At 42.0% G+C, this 19481-nt stretch overlaps 1 protein-coding gene across 1 annotated transcript in view; it reads right to left on the bottom strand.

Moving 5' to 3' along the window:
- The window catches only part of cnnm2b (cyclin and CBS domain divalent metal cation transport mediator 2b), a gene marked incomplete at both ends in the record, with an annotated part of 48846 nt that overhangs the window by 2380 nt on the left and 26985 nt on the right, over positions 1-19481 (bottom strand). Inside the window, 6 exons of the mRNA XM_083975132.1 lie at positions 163-341; positions 3117-3179; positions 4339-4432; positions 5782-5951; positions 8738-8875; positions 10984-11127. Of these exons, the coding sequence (XP_083831258.1) occupies positions 163-341; positions 3117-3179; positions 4339-4432; positions 5782-5951; positions 8738-8875; positions 10984-11127 (788 nt within the window). The remainder of the gene's footprint in view (positions 1-162; positions 342-3116; positions 3180-4338; positions 4433-5781; positions 5952-8737; positions 8876-10983; positions 11128-19481) is intronic.

Raw genomic sequence — 19481 nt, 5'->3', positions numbered from 1 at the left:
GATCAGTTTATCGATAAATCAATTTAATTAGTCTGTTTCCTGGTATCATATAGTAACAATTCCCGTTTTTCTACTGTCCAAAGATCTATCATTTAACAACCCAAAATGATCAGTGTCAGTAATTAACGTTACTTTCAGTTATTGTCTTGTATGTTTCCTCACCTTTATAAACTGCAGGTCTGAGCGCGCTCTGACTGAGTAGTCAGGTACGTAGATCTGCAGGAAGGAGTTGAGCTGGTTGTTGCTGCTGCCCAGCGTCGGAGTGATGGCGTCTATGCGATCGCTCCTGTTCAGAGAGTCGGAGTGGTTGAGTCCAAACGGCCGTGGAGGAGATTTATTTTCTGTGAAAAGGAGAAAAGGCAGGACAAGACGTTTAAAAGACAGACTGATCTAAAGTCAGACATGTTGTCCTATTCAGTTCTTATCTCTAAAGTGTAGAATTAGTCTGAGTCAATTCAGTTCTAACATTGTTTATCTGAGTTGTTTCTTTATGGGAAGACTGAGAGGATATTAACATTAATAAATGAGAAGTGAAGCCCTATTATGTTGATATACATATGTGGTATATAGTGCCTAAAAACCCATGGTAGGAATTACTGTCCAAAATCATTTCCTTCACAAAGCTTTGGTCAGTCACCCACAATGTTTTCACTTCATTTTTCAACCATTGCCTGTTCCCAAGAAATGTGAAATGCAACGGTCATGATGCAAGTGATGCATGTTTCTGTGCTGCTCTTACACCAGAGCTGTCATCTCCACACACACATGCACATGACAGAGAAGTTAGATAGTGAAGCCTATGTGTCATTATGTCACAGGTAGAAACAGAAATAAGCCCTTCCTGAGAACAGGAGTAAGACTGTATGTGATTATTTTCTATTTGACAATCTCTGTTATAACATGACACTTGGTATTGATCCATACAGTTGTTTAGTCTGGAGAGATGCTGATCATCACTCTCATGTCTGAGCATGTTTTCCAGATGTAAAACTCTCTTGATGCAGCTGCTCTAACACTCACTTCTCTCTGACTTTAAGCTGAGCTTCACAGCAGCTCTGGCAGCTCTTAAGATCCTGTGTGTTGGTGACATTTTTCCAGGTCAAGTGTTAGATATTAGCACAGAAGCTTGCTGTGACACCGTATGGAAATCTCATTTCTGTATAAGGCTTTAGGTTAGGGGTGTTTAAACCAGTATGTAATGAGTCGGTGGTCTCCAATGATGTGGCTTCCTTCTATGAGCCACCACACAGAAAACCTGTTCTGTTTTTATGTGTGAGTGTAAGTGTGTGTGTTGTGTGTGTTTTTTTTTTTGGTTGTAATTTTTTAATTAAAGACAGATTATGTTTTCCACTTCTTAAAGAAGCCTATTGAAAATCACACACAACAAAGTGGAAACGGCTTGGCCGTGCCTAATGCTACTACGCCGCCTGGAATGTATGTAATCCCATGTTGGAATATGTGTGTGCGTGATAGGGAGTGAGACGCACAAACAGCGTGTGTGTACGTGTGTGCGGGCCGAGCGCAGTGGGCCAAAGACCTGGCATGTGAACTCTTATGGATTAGTACTCCACTTTCTAGGGGCCGCAGGGGCCAGGTCAATACAAAAAAAAAAAATGGCAGTGTGTGTCAAGGATACACACATAATGCCTTTACCTACGCACAGATACACACTCAAATGTGTGTGGATGAGATAACACACGCTGACAGTTGCGGCATATTTGTTCAACTGCATTTCCGGATACATGTGGGTGTGTTTGTGTTTGTGGCAGCATGTCCGACCGTAGCTATGCGGTGAGTGTGTGCGCTCCGTGTACATGTGGCTGCGCGTGTGAACATGTGTGTGGGTGTGTGTCTTTGTATGTGCGCTCAGTGGTGTCCGGCAGGGGGCTGTAGCTGTAGGTCTTGTTTATGTAGTCGGAGGGTTAAAGGTTAGGGGCGAGCGGGGCGGAGCCTGGGTCCGCTCTGGGGCCTCCAGTCTCCAACACCATTCAGCCACTTGACTAATGGCTCAGGGGATGAGGGTCTTAAAGTCTCCATCTGAATCTGTTTTCCTCTCTCCCTCTTTCTCTTTCACTTACACACACATGACTTTACAGAGCATGTTGCAACAAAGTCAAAACAGACTCTCAGAAATGCACATACCAACACTGTCTCAGCCACAAAGTCACACAAGGCAAAAAGACACTCATGTATTAGGTTACTGCTTAAAGGGATACGCCAACATTTTTTTTTTTCGTGTCTTGCCTCACTCCCGAGTCCATGACAAGCAGATAGACACCATCCTTTCGACTGTGCGTGCAGTAACAAGGGAGATACGGGCAGAGCTGGCGCACCGCTAATTAGCTTAGCTCAAACGCTCAAGTGCATAGGTAGTGTTAGCCTGCCTCCACCTAAAGTCATCAGAGGTCAAATGCCGGTAACGGGACGAGATCGGTCAAATGGAGGGTTCAAGCAAAGACGGTTTATTTTGGTTCAAGCTAGCTACATCGAGGGTAGGTTAGCTTCCTATTTCAAAGTAAAAGCACAAATTCATCGTCATGGTTTTCTGTATGTAAAGGGAAACAGGTGTTTTATTTTGTGAAAGTAACCGGAAGTGCGTTGGTCACAACGGCTAGCTTGAGTAGCGCCGAATTCGTCCAAACAAAATTATAAACAGCTGGTATTTAGACAAATGAACGACACACTGCTGATCTAAACGGCTACTTTCTCACCTAAAAATGTTTGAAATGTCGATAAAGTGATATATTTACAGAGTTTATAGCTAAAATGAAATCAGCTTCTGACTGCTGATTTCAGCTCGGGTAGCAGGCAGGCTAACACTACCTATACACTTCCAGAGTTTGAGCTAAGCTAATTAGCGGTGCGCCAGCTCTGCCCGCATCTTCCTTGTTACTGCACGCACAGTTGAAAGGATGGTGTCTATCTGCTGGTCATGGACTCGGGAGTGAGGCAAGACACGAAAAAAAAATGTTGGTGTATCCCTTTAAACTGCTACTATACAACATTTTAAAATTCAACAACAACATTATTATTCAGCATATCTGATTTTAGTGTGGCATTAGATGTGAAGACATACTGTGTATGTATGTGTGTAAAGACAGAATAGTCCACTGTACCTGGAGATCCTGCTAACGATTCAGCTCTACTGACCACAAACGTACGAGACAGCGACAGAGGGACTTGGGGGAGAGAAGAGGAAATGGAGCGAAGAAGGGAAGAGAAAAGAGAAAAGTCTGTTAAAGGTGGAAAATAATAAAAACATGTCCACAATCTGTAAATACTCTGGGTCAAATGATGGAAAAGCATCAGCACATTGAAAAATAATTCAGTCTTTAGTACTGTTGACTTCTACTGAGAGGTTCATTTAATGTAAACACATCATCTGCTGCTTATTATGTACAATCATTATATTGAATTCAGATCCATCTTAAATGCTGAGCACACACACACACAGACACACAGACACACAGACACACAGACACACACACTGTGGGAAGTCATTCTACTCTTCCACCAGTAGGTGTCTCTCAGATCCCACCACCCGAGTGAACCAGACCAGTGGAGGAATGCTGCTGAGAATAGTATTGTAGTTTATGAATGAACTGAGCAGACAGAAGTGGATCACTGGGTGACGCTTTCTCATGATGTCACCGCAGGACGGCCTTTTCACTCTCACATCTGTTGTTCATAAACATGCACCAAAAGCAATTCAGGAGCCTTATAAACTGATCTGTGATCTCTTGGTAACACAACCTAGTTACTAGCACCAGCAAAGCAGGGCAGGTCCATTTCCCACAGGATTTAGGACAAAGTTTAAATTATTTTACTGTATTGTATTTGACTTTCACTAATTTATGGCAACAAAGTCTGACGGCAGCTGCTAAAAGCATCATCAACTTGATACATACTGTATTTAACTGTAACTACTATGGAACTGGATAGCATATTTAATATAGTGATTGGTTAAGCTAGACTTTGGAAGTTAGAAGTTAAGTTGAAGGGCTAATACAATGTATCACTATGCAATGTTTTAATCATTAACTTTGAGGAACATTTCACTGATTACTGTGAAATATTATGTCACATATTAAGTTGTTTTTAAATCTTAAATGCTGTACAAAACAAAATAAAATTTTATGACATCATCATCTAAATCAGGAGCTGTCCGATCAAAGAATACCTGGACAAAGAGTATGAAGCTGAGTGAGCAAAGTTTTGGCGGCTACAGACACATAAAGCTGCATTTGAACAACTTGCTCAAAAACAAATATAGATTTGCGGTACATGGCATTACAGTACAGACAGGATGTGTCAGAGGTCAGAGGTCAGAGGTCTTACCTGGAGAGGCTGTCAGAGCCATCATCCCATAGAAGGAGAACGGCCCCGCTTCAAACTTCATCCCTTCTTTTCCTGCCTCCACTTCCACTTTCCCCTGTGACAGTAACAACCAAGTGTTATCTGCAAAATCTGCACAACACAACAAGGTGGACCGCTTAGCTTCCTTCACAGAGCCACTGCATCTCATGATTTATGATTTATTAATCCATCCAAACACATGCATGGATGTTGAGCGTGGGCCATTAGTGCTTCATCGAGTCAGTTACAGTGTGTTTCTCTCAGTCTTTTCTGTCGAGGATTTTCCACTACAGCTTTGCGCTTTGCAATTCCTCCTTCGCCCTTTTCAAAATCTTTTGATTCTTTTCCTGCTCAAATACATTTATTCACCCTGCCCGTGAGTTTAGAACAAATCCACCCCCTCCCTCTTTCCTCTCCTTTTTACTACTTGAAGGAAATCCGTACTCTGTTTAATAGCTTCCAATCTGCTCCTAAGCAGAATGGCTCAAGGGCAGTGACCTCACACTTGTCCAAACTGCACGTCATTTGATCTGAAAGGACTATGCATATCGACTTAGTGGGCTGATGGAGGGAAATATACAAAAGTGTGTGAATGTCAGAATTATGTTTTGTAATATTTCCAGTTCTGTGGAGTGTTTCCACCTCAGTGCCACTGATTTGAGACTTCCCTTGATCTAAAGCTCGATAGTGATCGTCTCCTTCAGACTAAAGAGGGGGACTGTAGAGTAACAACGCATCCAGAGACGGAGTGGACTACAGTTTTCAAACTGTAAGGCTACATGAAGGTCAGCAGCGCCCGTTTTGATCCTCTTTTGAATAAATAATGGTAACTCTATAGCAGGATTTCTTTTTGGTGTCTGCAAAGAGAGAGAAGGAAGAGGGATGTGCACAGCCCTGCTGTCTCTGTCTCCATTTTCAAATACACTGGACTGTTGTGATTTGTTGCGAAAACCTTAGAAACACATTTCACATGCTACAATGTTTTTTGCCCACTAACCACAATGTAACTGCTTTGAAGTGGCGTTATCTCTTAGAGCCGACGTTTGTATTACTAATGAGCTGTGGATCTACGGCACTGTAGCGTGTTCTAATCCAGTACAGTCATACCATGCATACCTTTATGGGATGCATGACCCCTGTGGGACTATAACAACTGTAAAACTACTGAAAACAACAACTTGTACTTACAGCAATTTGTTGGCACACTAAAATGTGCTAAGTGTAACAAAATGTGGTGTGGTAGTGTCAAAAAAACATATGAACTATACAAAACACACTCTTCTTTGTCTATTTTAGGAGGAAAAAGGTACAAATATTATTATGACTGGGTCTGGAAGTCATTTTAAACGCTGTCCAGAAGTGTGCCTGATTTTTAGATATCGGTTTGGAGCAAATTTGTGTTTGCACCTCATCATGTCCACGCACCTGCAGGATGAGGATGAAGTAATCCACGGGCTTGTTCCTGTGGAAGAGGTAGTGCTCTGCCGCCCGCTTGTTCTTCTCATCATATTTCAGCTCCTGGATGACGTTCGGATGCTTCAACAAGCGCAGCAGAATCTTTTCTGACATTTGCACAGGAGCAAACGGCTCCACCTCTGAGGAGAGAGAGAGGGAGTGTGAAAAAACAGTGTGAGGATGTAGTAGCCTACTAATGATCAAAACTGGTGACTTTTAGTTTCATATTAATCAGTTCTTCTTATACAGAGAATGGCTGGATATGACAGATTTTCTTTTTCTTTTTTTTATCACTATTGCCAATAAAGTTGGAATCAAATGTTTGTTTTTTTTACCTCTTCTCATGAAATGACTGTGACAATGTGACTTGTTCTCGATAATAGGAATAAAAAAGAGCAATGTGTCTGAAAACAATATTATTCCAACTTTATGGGCAACAATAAATTACTTTTGTTCAAAGAATATTTCACTTTACTTAACTTACATACTTATCAGACATTTCTGTACCAAAATACTAAATGAACCACTTGTACATTTGTTTTGAAGTCGTCACATGAGCCATATGAACAAAACCTGTGTGATGTAGAGACGGTCTGACTCGAGGGAAAAACACCAGTTTGAATTTATGTTACAGTACTTCACATTTAGGGTTTAAATATATTGCAAAAAGTAATCTTACTGTCTGTAATACTATTTTGCTCATCATATGTAATAACATCATGAGTTGCCAGTTCAGTGGGAGTTTTCACATCTTTCCTTTTACTTAGATTTTTTATTTTCCGATTCATTTTTGCCCCTTTTTGGGCATATTTTATTTTGGCTTTATACAGTTATAGCTCCACTTCAGTTGCTAAGAAAAATCATCCCACTCCCCTCACTAATATCACTTGACTGACTCCCATCTCAGCCATGCAGCACTTCACTTTGGCTGTTTTATTGCATCTGACTTGTTATTAAATCACTCACTCCTAATCTCTGTTAGTGCTCTGATTAAACCTTGTTGACAGCTGTTGTCTTATATTAATATCTTCTGTTTCAGACCACTGGAGACACTGCTGCTGAAGCCAGCTCTGTGTTAAAGCTTTGAGACTCTGTGAAGGTGAATTCCTCTGCCCAAAAAACACACTGCATTATGAATGAAGAATGGTGAAGATTAAAGCCCCAGTGTGTAACTTATTTGGCTTTTTATTAGCAAAAATCAAATATTGCTTTCATAAATACGTATTTCACTGAAGTCGAATCACACTCGCATACAAGTGAAAGTTTTCTCGTACCTTAATATGAGTTGTTACAAGTCGTTACAAATACATAAGTGGGCGTAGGTAACCATAGAAACTCAGCGGAGCCAGGTAGCGCCTGTTAGAACTGTCACCACTGTGTAGTGTGAGGAAGGACGGAGGCACTGATGTTGCATTCAGGTGCATTCAGGTGCAGTCAGGCAGACAGCTGTCGGCAAACCAACCGGATGTCATTTTACTCGACTAGAGAAAGACGGTAAAACGTGGGTCAGGTAAACAATACCACATCACCATGACAACGTATTGTCACGCCTGTATTGTTTTGCCTCGTGCTGGCGGACCACTTGTTTACATAGAGGCTTGTTTATCCTGTTACATGCAGCGTCTGTTGTCTGTCTGATGTCTGCCCGATTTCACGTGAATGCAACATCAAGAATACGTTCAGATATGCAACCGCGCCGCTAGATGGGGGGAATTCCTACATATTATACCTTTAATGATGAATTGATGAAGGTTAATAATGAAGGTGGAGATTATTCCAATTATAATATTTCACAAATGCACACCTCTAATGAACAATAAACCTCCATAGAAGCCTCAAAGACAAAAGTGTGAGGAGTTTAGGATAAAAACACAACACAAACATATTCCCACACTTGGACTAACATGTTTCTCCCAACTGAAACTTTGTTATTGTTATATCTGTCCACTCTTTGTATAGATGAGACCTACAGGATGATCTCTGATGTTCTCTCCTCCTTTCTTTTTGTTTTATTTGTGAAGTTTTTCCTGACCTAAAGTTGCTTTCAGTCGCGCACAAACCTCTGTGCTCATACTGTACAAACTGAAAACTCATTTGAGACTTTTTAAAAGATGTGTCCTAATCATGACTGGTCTGCTTCAACCACCTAATGGGCCAATCAGCTCCTTCAACTCAGCGGCGGTGATATGTGTCAGCTGGCTGCTGGCTCCACCACCAGGAACTAAACTCCCTAATAGTCTTTAGAGGAACTTAATCAACGCTTAGCTGCTAGGTCAAAGTTCTAAAGCAAATCCAACTGCAGTGAGACATGGTCAACCGCTGCTGCTGCTGCTGCTGCTGCTGCTGCTGCTGCTGTAGTAATACTGGGATATTCTTCTGCCTGTTCAGAAATCCACTTCCCTCGGGAAAGCGGGTGAAATATTTCACATTTTACACTAACTATGTCGACATGTGTGAGAACCCCGATCATAGGCCAAAAACGCCGGCCGTGATGTCACTGAGGAACGAGTCTAAGCAAACAGGGTGGTGTTTTTAAAGCTGTGACTCAACATGTAACCTTCAATGCATGACATGCAAGCAAATAGACGGCTGCCTTTTTTTTTTGTTTCGTGCACAGACATCCCGTGCCGCGCTCCCGAAAGGCCCTTCCACCTCTTCACAAACACACACAAGCATACCAACACTCTTGTTGTGAGTCCTCACACAACTTACACAAACACACACAACCACACACACACACAACAGATACTCATTCTACACACATACTCGCCCCCCTACACCCACTTGCCCAAAAAAATTCAAAGCCCATACGGGCACATGCACACACAAACAGCTCACACACATACACACATACACACACACTTTCCCCACAGTGAGGGGCTGAGGGCACACTGGGGGAAGTCAAGCAGCAACGCAGCCCACTTGCCTGTTGCTAGGAAACGCAGGGTAGCCAGCAGAAGCTGAGGTGATATTTTAACCTTCATTTCATTGTCGGTCGGCTTGAAGGCCGAGAAATCCTGCTTCCTTTCCCGATGGGTGATTTTCTTCTTCGTCTTGTTGTCAGCTGTGGAGGGAAAAAATGTAAAGTTGAGGCTGAGATACAAACTGAAACTTTTGCTGCAACAGAAAAAAAGGTCAATCCGTAGCTACCACTGCACAGACACTGAGCTACTCGTCCCGGGTCATAGGGTGACTAAACTTGAGTTACCCAAAGCTTATTGCTTTTTCCAGAAACGTAGCTGTGGCGTCCTTCTCAGAACTAAAGGAGAGCTATAGGGGGCTACATTGTTAGCTTACCACATTCTTAGCATTACTTAAAGCCATATGTATTAGGGCAACAAATAGACTGGCACGTACTCCATGTCTGCAGGCCCTACCGATACCATTACGGTTGTAACAGTACAGTCAGTTTGAGTTTGGTGTCAAACTGTCAGAATGAACAAAGTTTACTCTAAAAAAAACAAAAAACAAGGTAATTCATTCCCCACAGAGAAACTTAAGCAGAAAACTACACAACTAACTTTTTTTCTTCAAGGAATAAAACTGATAATAAAAAAATGAGCTGCCCTCAAGAGTCTGAACTTAGTTGCAGTGACTCTGTGAAGAAGGACAAGGATGTTCTTACACTTAATCCCACTGACCGTCTCTTAATTTATGTCAACCTAATCACACATTTACACATTAAAGTCCCTCTCATTTCTTTTCATGTAAAACATCTCTGTTAACCCACCCTGCACCTCTGGGTACAAACATAAATACTTAGTTAAAGCAGAAGTGAGTGATCCGGTCGTTTTCGCTAATGCTGCGTTCCAGGCAGGCTTTTGAAATCGTAAATTACAGCTTCAAGTCACAATTTACGACTTTGTAGCGTTCCAGGCAACCCACTCGTGTTTTTCCGACCTGTTTTACCGGTGAAAGTCACTATAACGGCCACTCGTAACTTCCGACCGGTGAACTCGTACCAGATCGAACTGGTACCACTTCACGGTCGGAAAAATACGAGTTTCCTTGAACGCACCATAACAGTCCTCGTCGCTACGTCACCACATTCACGGCGTTCCTTGGCTGCACACACAGCCCTGCATGCCGTTCTCTCTCCTCATTGGATAAAAACTGTAGGATACGATAAATGTTTTCTCTTCGGCTCAGAGCAGAGCAGAGCAGAGTGACTGACAGACCCGTGTTTCAGTCCAAACACTCTATGTAAGTGATTGCTGTCGGAAGATATAACTATTTAAGACTTATATTAACACAAATATATCACTCACTTCTGCTTTAAAATCAACATGACTAAGTTTAATCTAACAATTTTGGTCGCTATATATATATAAATATATATATATAAACAAATATTTGTACCTCTCAGAATTCACAATGTCTCAGATTCTGCAAAGTTTTCAGCTTCATGTCGCCTTTTGCCTTTTATTGTCAGGATATATTGTGGCATGATTTTACCCAAAAAATATTTGGGTTTTGGCAGAATGGGGAATAGATTATGTGATTCAGTTATTTTAACCAATAATTATAGATTCTGAAACTGATACATTAAAAAAAATATATATTTTATTTATATTGAGAAATGTTATTTCTGAGTTATGTGTGTCATTATCACCAACATAAGTTATTTATTTGCAGGTACAACACCCAAAGGCCTTTGTGCTCTAAAAATTCTTATTGTGACACTGAAGGTTTAATGGCCTTGGTCCTAAAAATGATAAATTCATGGCCTGAACTGAAATGCATCAAAGTATTGAAGATGGAGATGCTGCTTTTCTACCTTGAGGGCTGAATGTATATAAATCCAGTCAGCATCAGGGACTCACAGCCAATTATATCCTGAGTGAGAGTTTGAGTACATAATCAAGCTCTCCTAGGAAAAAAAAGTAACTTCTCAAGAAGTGTTATACTGACATCATGTAAAGATCTGCTGTGGACGTGTGTTTGAAATTAAAGCGCTGCTTATTTGACACCCTCTGCAAGTTAACAAGTATATATAATGCTCCATGAGTTTGAGCAACATTAAATTGCTTTAAGAAGTCACTGTGATGTAAGAGAGCTAATACACAGAGCTCAACCACAGGAATTGGATCAGTGGATTTTTTACTTTGACGGGCTCACGACACCTTCAAGTCTTAAACTCAAACAAGTCTGAGCCTCGAGAGGGAAACTTACTGTACAAGTCAGTCTCGTCCAGGATCTCCGACTTGATGATTTCTTCTATCACGTCCTCCAGTGTCACGATGCCCAGAACCTCATAGAAAGGGTCTCCCTCACCCTCATTGTTTACCCTCTGAACTATGGCCAGGTGGGACTTTCCTAGGAAAACACACACACACACACACACACACGCCGATACACAAACACAGGTGATAAAGTTAGAGTCATATAATGATAACAGAGTTAAATATACATCAGGCAGTGATGGGGGCAAACAGGCAGGGACACACACAGGTATTTCCATCTATAATCTGACTGACAAAAAACTATTATATTTTATAGAATAAAAAGGGCAAAATCACTCATGTGAGACTGAATGGTGGCTGTTATGACAGAGGCTGCAGCGTAAATTGCATTTCAAATCACAAACAGAGCAGGGGACACAATAATCTGATCTCCTTATCGGTTAAATGAGCATGGATGCAGAACATGGTAGTTTGAAGTGTTCAAGTGGCAGCAGAAACTCAGACAGACAGACTGACAGTCAAACAGCCCTATATTTCATCATACGAGCCCCCATCACCCTCCCTCCCTCCCTCCCTCCCTCCACATCTGTGTTCCCAGGACCCTCCTGTGTGCTGTACCATCTGAAAAAAAAAGAAAAAAAGAAACAAACTGTGTGTATGCAGAGAATACTGTCAGGCAAAACACTAAACAAATTCTTTGCCTTTTCTCAGCTTGTGATCATTTAAAAGGAATTTTCCAGAGGCCCAGGCTAATATTAGCCCCTGCAAAATGAAGTTTCCATTCCGCCCCGGCGATATTCTCACCGAGCGAAGGAACAGACCAGGCGAAGCCTCCGCTGTGTGATCAGATTGTCTCGAAATAGGCCGTTTGCATGCAGATACACCTGGGTGTAAATAATGGAGGACATCAGTGTGCTTGTGCGTACGTGTGCCAGAGTCCATGGGTGTATGAGAGTTAGTGCGTGTGTGGTTATTTTTGGAGAACACAGGTACATGACAGAGCTGGTGCTTGGATGCTGTTTCAGTTAACACTGGCTGCTTTGGTGCAGGCAAGCACAGGCTGAAAGCAAAGCAGTCCTGGGCTGGAGTGTTTTATTGCACTGCAGCTCTGCACTGTGCTTCCACACAACACTATGACAGCACACTGATGTGCAGCGGACAGACAGAGCCCCGGAGTCTGAACGTGAGAGGGCTGTGAGCGATAGATGCAGAGCTGACGATGCTTTCAACAAATACGCTCAGGTTACAAAGGGGAAGATCCCCAGATGGAAGTGTTAATAATGTAAACACGGACATCCTGTGATGTCAAGAGTCTGAAACTGGCAGGAAGGATCCAAGTCAAGAGTGGAATCGGCTTATTTTCATAAATATGTCGACATCTTCAGCACATTGCTTTATTACTGCGGGGTTAGCTTTAACTAGGACAAACACAAATGGAGCCATAGCGGGTTAAAGCAATCAGGACTCTGAAGTCCTTGAGCAAGCAATTACTCTAAACTGCCCTGGGAGGGGAAGGGGATGGTGAATGGAGCAGCCAGCACAGCAGAGTCAAACAGATCAATGCTCACTTCCCTCGTTTTAATGGCATCCACTGCACTCACATCTGGTCTCTGAACACAGCTCTCAAATAGCTACGGGTCTGTCCACCTTCATGTTCGACGTGTGAACATGAAAATCCAGAAAATTCACAAACACATGAAGCGATTTGATCTCTGTTCAAACGCCAGTGTTTGTGTTTCATAAACTCTATACCAGCTTACACTGCAGTCTGTACAGTATAGCCTTTGTGTTCCTTGTCATTTAAAGAAGCTTTTTGGTGGAGGTGATTGTTGTGTGACGAGAGCTTGGGCCACTGTTGTCTCTATCATCCAAGCATCCAGTGAATTGATATTGGAAAGTGACAAAACAAAAGCTAGCTGTTTCAGGGCTGTTGCTAGGAATTCTGGGCCCCCTGAAAAAATACTAAAGTGGGCCCCCAACCCCTGACTTTTCATCGCCATTTTTTTGATTGACTGTGTACAAGAGGAATTTAGTAAAAAATAAAATCAGTCTCCCGGGGGTTTTTGTGGGCCCTACTGGGCTGTGGGCCCCTAGAATTGTCATCACCTTTCTCCCCTATATGCAACGGCCCTGAGCTGTTTAGCATGCTAACTTCAGTAAACAGGAACAGGAGCTACAGTAACGTGTTGCAGTGTTGCTTTCCACTGCTGTGGACAACTCTTTGCGTGTAAGCGAATGGTGTTTCCTTAACTGTTATTGCTGAAGAGTAGTCTGATTTTATTTTATTCTTTACAAATCATGAATCATGTACTTCTTTCTTGCCAAGAGTTCGATGAGGACCTAAAGTCAGTAGCTGACTGACCATAGTGCCAGAGAACAACTAGCCTGGCCGCGTCCGAAGGTAACAAAGTCCTCTCATTAATATATTTGTTAATTCTGTTAAGAAAGAAACCACTAAAAGCTTCTGCACACCTCCAAAGGCAGAAAGGTGCGTTGGAGAAGACCAGTGTGGTCATAAAACTGAATTAAAGGAGGCTCCTGCACACTGTCTTAACTTGCATATAGTTTAATGAAAGAAGAACAACGTTTCGGTCCGAAACCTGCCTCTTTTGATTCAAAGAAAGAAAGAACTAATGCTATCAGGAAAGCAGATAAACATTGTCCCCCAAACTTCTAGCTATTTCTCAAAATGAACGATGAACAGCTTATTGGCTTATTCATCTAAAAGAAACCATCCATGTCTTTCATGTTAGCACATTTAAAGCAGAAGTAAGCGATCCGGTGGTTTTGGCTAACTTCTTGTCAGCTGATGGAGTTAGCAGTCCCCGCCCTCGTCCCTACGTCACCACATTCACGCGCATCCCTTGGCTGCACACACAGAGAGGACCGCCCCTTTATGCCGTTCTCTCTCCTCATTGGATAAAGGTTGTAGGATACAAGGAAAGTTTTCTCCTCGGCTTACAGCAGAGCAGAGTGACTGACAGACCCGTGTTTCAGACCAAACACTCTATATAAGTGATTGCTGTCGGCAGATATAACTATTTAAGACTTATATTAACACAAACATTCCGCTTACTTCTGCTTTAATCTGACGTATCATGTTCTTTTAACCTCCTACAGAAACATTAACATACAACATCTGTAGTAGTCCAGCAACACCAAAAGCTACAGCCTCAACAAAAAAGCAGAGCATTGCATTGATTTATTTAAACACCACGTGTGGGATTTCTTTAGTTATTTTTATTTTGCATATAAAGTATTGTTCTTCTTATTGTGTCCACCTTGCAGATGTAGGAATGTCGGGTTTGGTTTCATCAGAGGAAGTGAACCAGAGTATGTGTAAACATAACCTCACCTTTCTGACACAAAATGAGGCCCGACCTCTGACCTTTATGTAAGCCAGCTGATAGGAGGCAGAAAAGATCACACACAATCTGTTCTGCTCTTAAAGCGGCTATGTGCACACATACGCTGAACACACAATCTTAACCGCACTAGGCACTTGTTTGAGAAGTTAAACTAATCCCATCAGGATGTTTGTCTACTTCAAGATCACTTTCCATCACCTCCGTCTATGGAGGAGGTTAGCTGGGGAACTATTAGAGATGACCCATTGTAAGAGCTTTATTAACAGAGGCCACATAAGTCACCAGTAAAAAAAGACTGACACAGGGAAGAAACTGAATGGGAAACTATTGCAATGACACAGAAAAGTATGTTTATGCAAAGTTTAGTTAGTGTTTATTCTAGAGTCTGTCCCATGGGCTGCGATGTAAGGAGACAGAAATTTCACAAATTCCATGGAAATGACGGCAAATGGAAAATCGTACACAAGCCTTTCACTTCACACTGTTCTCTAGATTTTATACAGAAGACATTTGAGAAAATTTTGCCACAAAGTGCGGAGGACATCCGCACAACAAAAAAGAAAAACTGTTGACAGGTCCAGGTGCTCGGTAAACAACATTACAAAAAATTGTAGAGACAGGCACTCATGTATGAGAAAAACACATTTTTATTTTGCCCGATAAATAGAGTTTATATTTGTGTGTGTATGTGAGTGCCGGTTTCTAAGGGCTCTAGTTTCCCGGCGGGGCTCAAGGTGGCACAGGGTGGCAAACCCAGTGCAGCGCTAGTTTCATGCATTACAACACGGTGCGCGGTCAGTTTGGTAGACCGATGTGTGTGGAGATGGGTGTGGCGGCGCAGCAGGGGGAGGTGTCGACAGATTCAGCTTGGCGCAGTGACAGTTTCGTGCCAAAAGGCTTCGCCGAAGTGCTGAAAGCTCACCAGCTCCAACCCGGTCTACTTCCGGCGCAGAGCGAAGCGCAGCTGGTCGAGTGGTAATTTGGCTGACCGGCTGCTTTACAGAATGTCAGGCGCATTTCAATGCAACAAATAATCACAACAACCACTATTTAACTCATTGAGTCCCGCGCTCCTTTCCAAAGTTTTAGTCAAGTGTACCGGCAATTTAGACGATTTTTGTAGAGCCACAGTGTATTCTATATCATTGCCATTGCTCATTTGAAAGGTGAAACCTTCTGCTTCAAATGGCCACAAACCGTTTATTTCTACGTGCTTCCTGATTAAACTCAAGCTAAACATGGCTGGTTTTCACCAAAATCCCTGCTTTTTTTTCTAGAAAAGTTATGCATCCACATGCATAACTCGGTTTGCAAAAGCCGAGTTATGATGAAAACTTCCAGATCGTGAGCTGTCATGAGTTTTTGATCGTCATCTATTTCAGTTCTGCTCGTCGTAGAGTCCCCAAATTTACACATAAAGGTGTGTTAAAGTGTCTATTTTCATAATTTTTTTTTAAAAAAAAGCAAAAAACGTAAAATTACGTTTTTGGCACTCAATGAGTTAATGTAACTGAATCAGCATAAATGTATATCTATATCGATTGTCCCTTCACATCTGATGTCAGATCAAAGGCATTTGTCACGCGTCATGGAAACTCAACCTGACTCAACACACCTGAAACTGTGATGCAAACTAACAAGTTCACATCCACAACCAGCCAGGCGCGTGTCCAAAAATTTTGATAGGGGTGGCCCAAGTGGGGCACTGACTTATGGTGGGTTGGCATGAAGCATGAGCTTGAGCGTCTGTGCGCACACATTACGTACTCATGTATGCATGTGCACACGCACACATGGTTTTGGCCATACCCATATCTACTTCAGTTACTAACACTGCAAGAGAAATTAGACCTACTAGTCAAAATACAGGAGTGGCAACATACAATGGGCTCTTTGCACAGCTCCACTATTTCCTGAACTTAATGCTGCTCATTTGTTTCCTGTCTTACATTATTGGACAAATTAATTAATTAATTGATTAATCCAGGTGTGTCTGAGTAGTCACAATGGTCAGACACACCTGGATTAATCCGTTTGTCCAATAATGTAAGACAGGAAGGAAACAAAGGAGCAGCATTAAGTTCAGGAAGTAGTGGAGCTGTGCATTGAGCCCATTGCGATAGAAAACCTAAATATTTTGTTCTTGAAAAAAAAAGTAAAAACTTTACAAAAGCCAAGGTAAAATGTATAAAAACCCTCTGACATGGACATATACCCCATCAAATTTTGGTTTGGCACCTGGGGTGGCCAATCAGATTTTAAGGGTGGCCTGTGCCACCCAAGGCCACTCCCTGAACACGCCATTGCAACCAGCCTCGTCATCAGATAGTGAGTATATATTTGGCATCTCTCATCTCAGAAAATTCAAAAGAAAAGAGAAAAATAGAGACGCTTGCCAACAAGGGCCAGGATGCGGAGCTTGGCGATGTGTCCTTTACGCACAACCGCTTCTGATTTCATTCCCGTTACGCATGGTATTTGTTTATCATCTCAGTTTATTTTTTACCTGATTAACAATATTATTAACTTTCTCCCAGACTACTTTTGCTTCATCAGTCCGTGGAGATCTGTTTGCGTTACCATATATTCGCCCACTGTGAGCTCCGACATCAGTTTCCTCCAGGGAGTCTGGCGTCGCCGTCTCTTTCGTCCATGTCGAAGTGCATTTATAGGTGAGAAGAGGAGCTCATTTTAATTGGTGGAGATCTGACTCTGCTGTGTTAAACCCACTCACGCCTTCTACACTCCCTCTTTCCCACTTGCGCCGGTAGGAGGGACGGAGAGGAGTACTTGTGCCAGGGTGCGTGGCGCACGAAACTTGCAAAGTGGCCTGGACACACCCCGTTGACGCGGCACACCTGTGCGGCACTGTGCTTACGCCTGGTCTGCAAAACTAGAGCCTTAAAGGGATAGTTCACCCAAAATTTAAATTTCACTCATTATCTACTCACCCTCATGTGGACTAAGGGCTGGGAGAAGTTTCAGAGTCCTCCGTGGCTTCTCTGAGTTACAGGGGGTCTCGGCATAGCAGTGCATGTCCATATGACGGTTGCAAATGGATACCAACTGTCTTCGTAACAAAAAGACACACCAAAAAACATCCAAATACCTCCATGCTGCTCGTATGTAATATCCGTCTTGTATTGAAGCCGTGAAATGCTAAATTGTCCCGAAAAAAATTAAATAAGTCTATATTTCAAGCTTGTTTGTAGCGGAAGCTCCTCTTCCCGGTTCGTCAAATTTGGACGAACCAGGGTCTGTCCTCTTCCCAGTTAGTCCAAATTTGACGAACCGGGAAGAGGAGCTTCGAGAAGCTTCCGCTACAAACAAGCTTGAAATATAGACTTATTTAATTATTTTCGGGACTATTTCACATTTCGGGGCTTCAATACAAGACGGACATTACATACGAGCAGCATGGAGGTATTTGGATGTTTTTTGGTGTGTCTTTTTGTTACGAAGACAGTTGGTATCCATTTGCAACCGTTATATGGACATGCACTGCTACGCTGAGACCCCCTGTAACTCAGAGAAGCCACGGAGGACTCTGAAACTTCTCCCAGCCCTTAGTTCACATGAGGGTGAGTAGATAATGAGTGAAATTAAAATTTTGGGTGAACTATCCCTTTAAGATTTTGCCACACCAGAGCTGTGGCTACAGAGAAGACCACGTTGGTGGTCGAATACTTTGTTCCACAATGAAAATTTTGGATTGCCAAAAAATTTTGTGCAGAATCCTGACGACTTGAAGATCCTCCAGTTTTTCATCTAATGCCACCAGCAGATCAAATGTATGATCTAATCTGTGAAATACATTCACATGCTCTGCAAGTCTGGAACATTCATGACTACCAGTCCAGATGATGAATCCGGATTACTGATGATTGACGACTGGTGATTACTCAGCAGAGTGACGCCCCCATGGAGTTGGTGTTCTTAGTCCAGAGTAAAATGTCTGGATGACTGCCATGAAATGTACAATCAACCCTGTTTCTTTGGTGATCTCATTTTTCACCTAGAACCTTGAGCTCCAATTTTCAGCTGGTCACCTTCATTCTTTTGGTTCATAAATGAAGCCAAAGTATAAGTACCAAAAACAGCACTTTTTCGGGTGGCTGCTTGAGGTTGGTTCCAGAAGTAATTAAATCCCCGTATAGACTCCAATGTAACATGTCCAACCTTACACTAGAAACAAACATGTTTACAGCCTGTTACAAAAAATTGTTTTGACCGGTGTTGCAAATGTCCTCCGTAAAATTTCTTTATAAGTAAATAGTTTAAATTTGATTAATTCTTTAACTTCTGCATGAGAGTGGGTCAGCTTTGACAGGTGAGTAAGCAGTTGATGGCCACAAGCTCACAGTCAGACAGACTGACAGCCAGATTCTCTTTCAATAAAATACAAATTATAGTCTGTAATTTTTTTCATACATTATTTGTGCTCTGAATATTCTTTTGTTTATTTATAGATATTGGTCTGGTTATTGTGGATAGTGAAATATATGCAACTATATGGATCATAGTTTAGTTTCTAGTGGGTGAAGTAAAGAGAGCTGTGCAGAAAAATTGGACTTTAAAAAACACAAATGTTTCATGGTTGTTTAGATAGATCTGGATTCCTTTCTGATCTCATCACACCACATTTATTTGTTTTTGTCTGAAGTGACAAGACATTTTTAAGTCCAAAACTGACCTCAACCATTCTTCTAATATGATGTTAGTTTCATGTGGGACTATTTTATATAAACAAAGATGAAGGAAACAAATTATGTAGACATGTAAACTCCTCTTCTGGAAATATTGTTTTAATTTTATCTGGGTAAGTCTACTTCTGTCTTTCTAAATGTTGCAGACACACACATACACACACACACACACGTCTTTCACACAGTAGCTCCTAACCGTTTTGTCTCGCTGTCCCACAAGATGAGTGCATAGTTTCCCAGTTTCCCACAAAGACAAAATACCACACAAGCGACAGAAAAAATGCAGCTTCTGTCTTCCATAAATATATTACGAGACAATGACAGCCTGTTTATTCATAGCTCCTTAGCTGCTGTTATGGCAGTGGTTTTTGCAAGGGGCGGGGGTTGGGGTGGGGGGGTTTGGAGGTAGAGTG

Source organism: Trachurus trachurus (assembly GCF_905171665.1).
Source record: "Trachurus trachurus genome assembly, chromosome: 1".
Lineage (NCBI taxonomy): Eukaryota > Metazoa > Chordata > Actinopteri > Carangiformes > Carangidae > Trachurus > Trachurus trachurus.
This window is presented reverse-complemented; position numbering and strand designations above follow the sequence as displayed.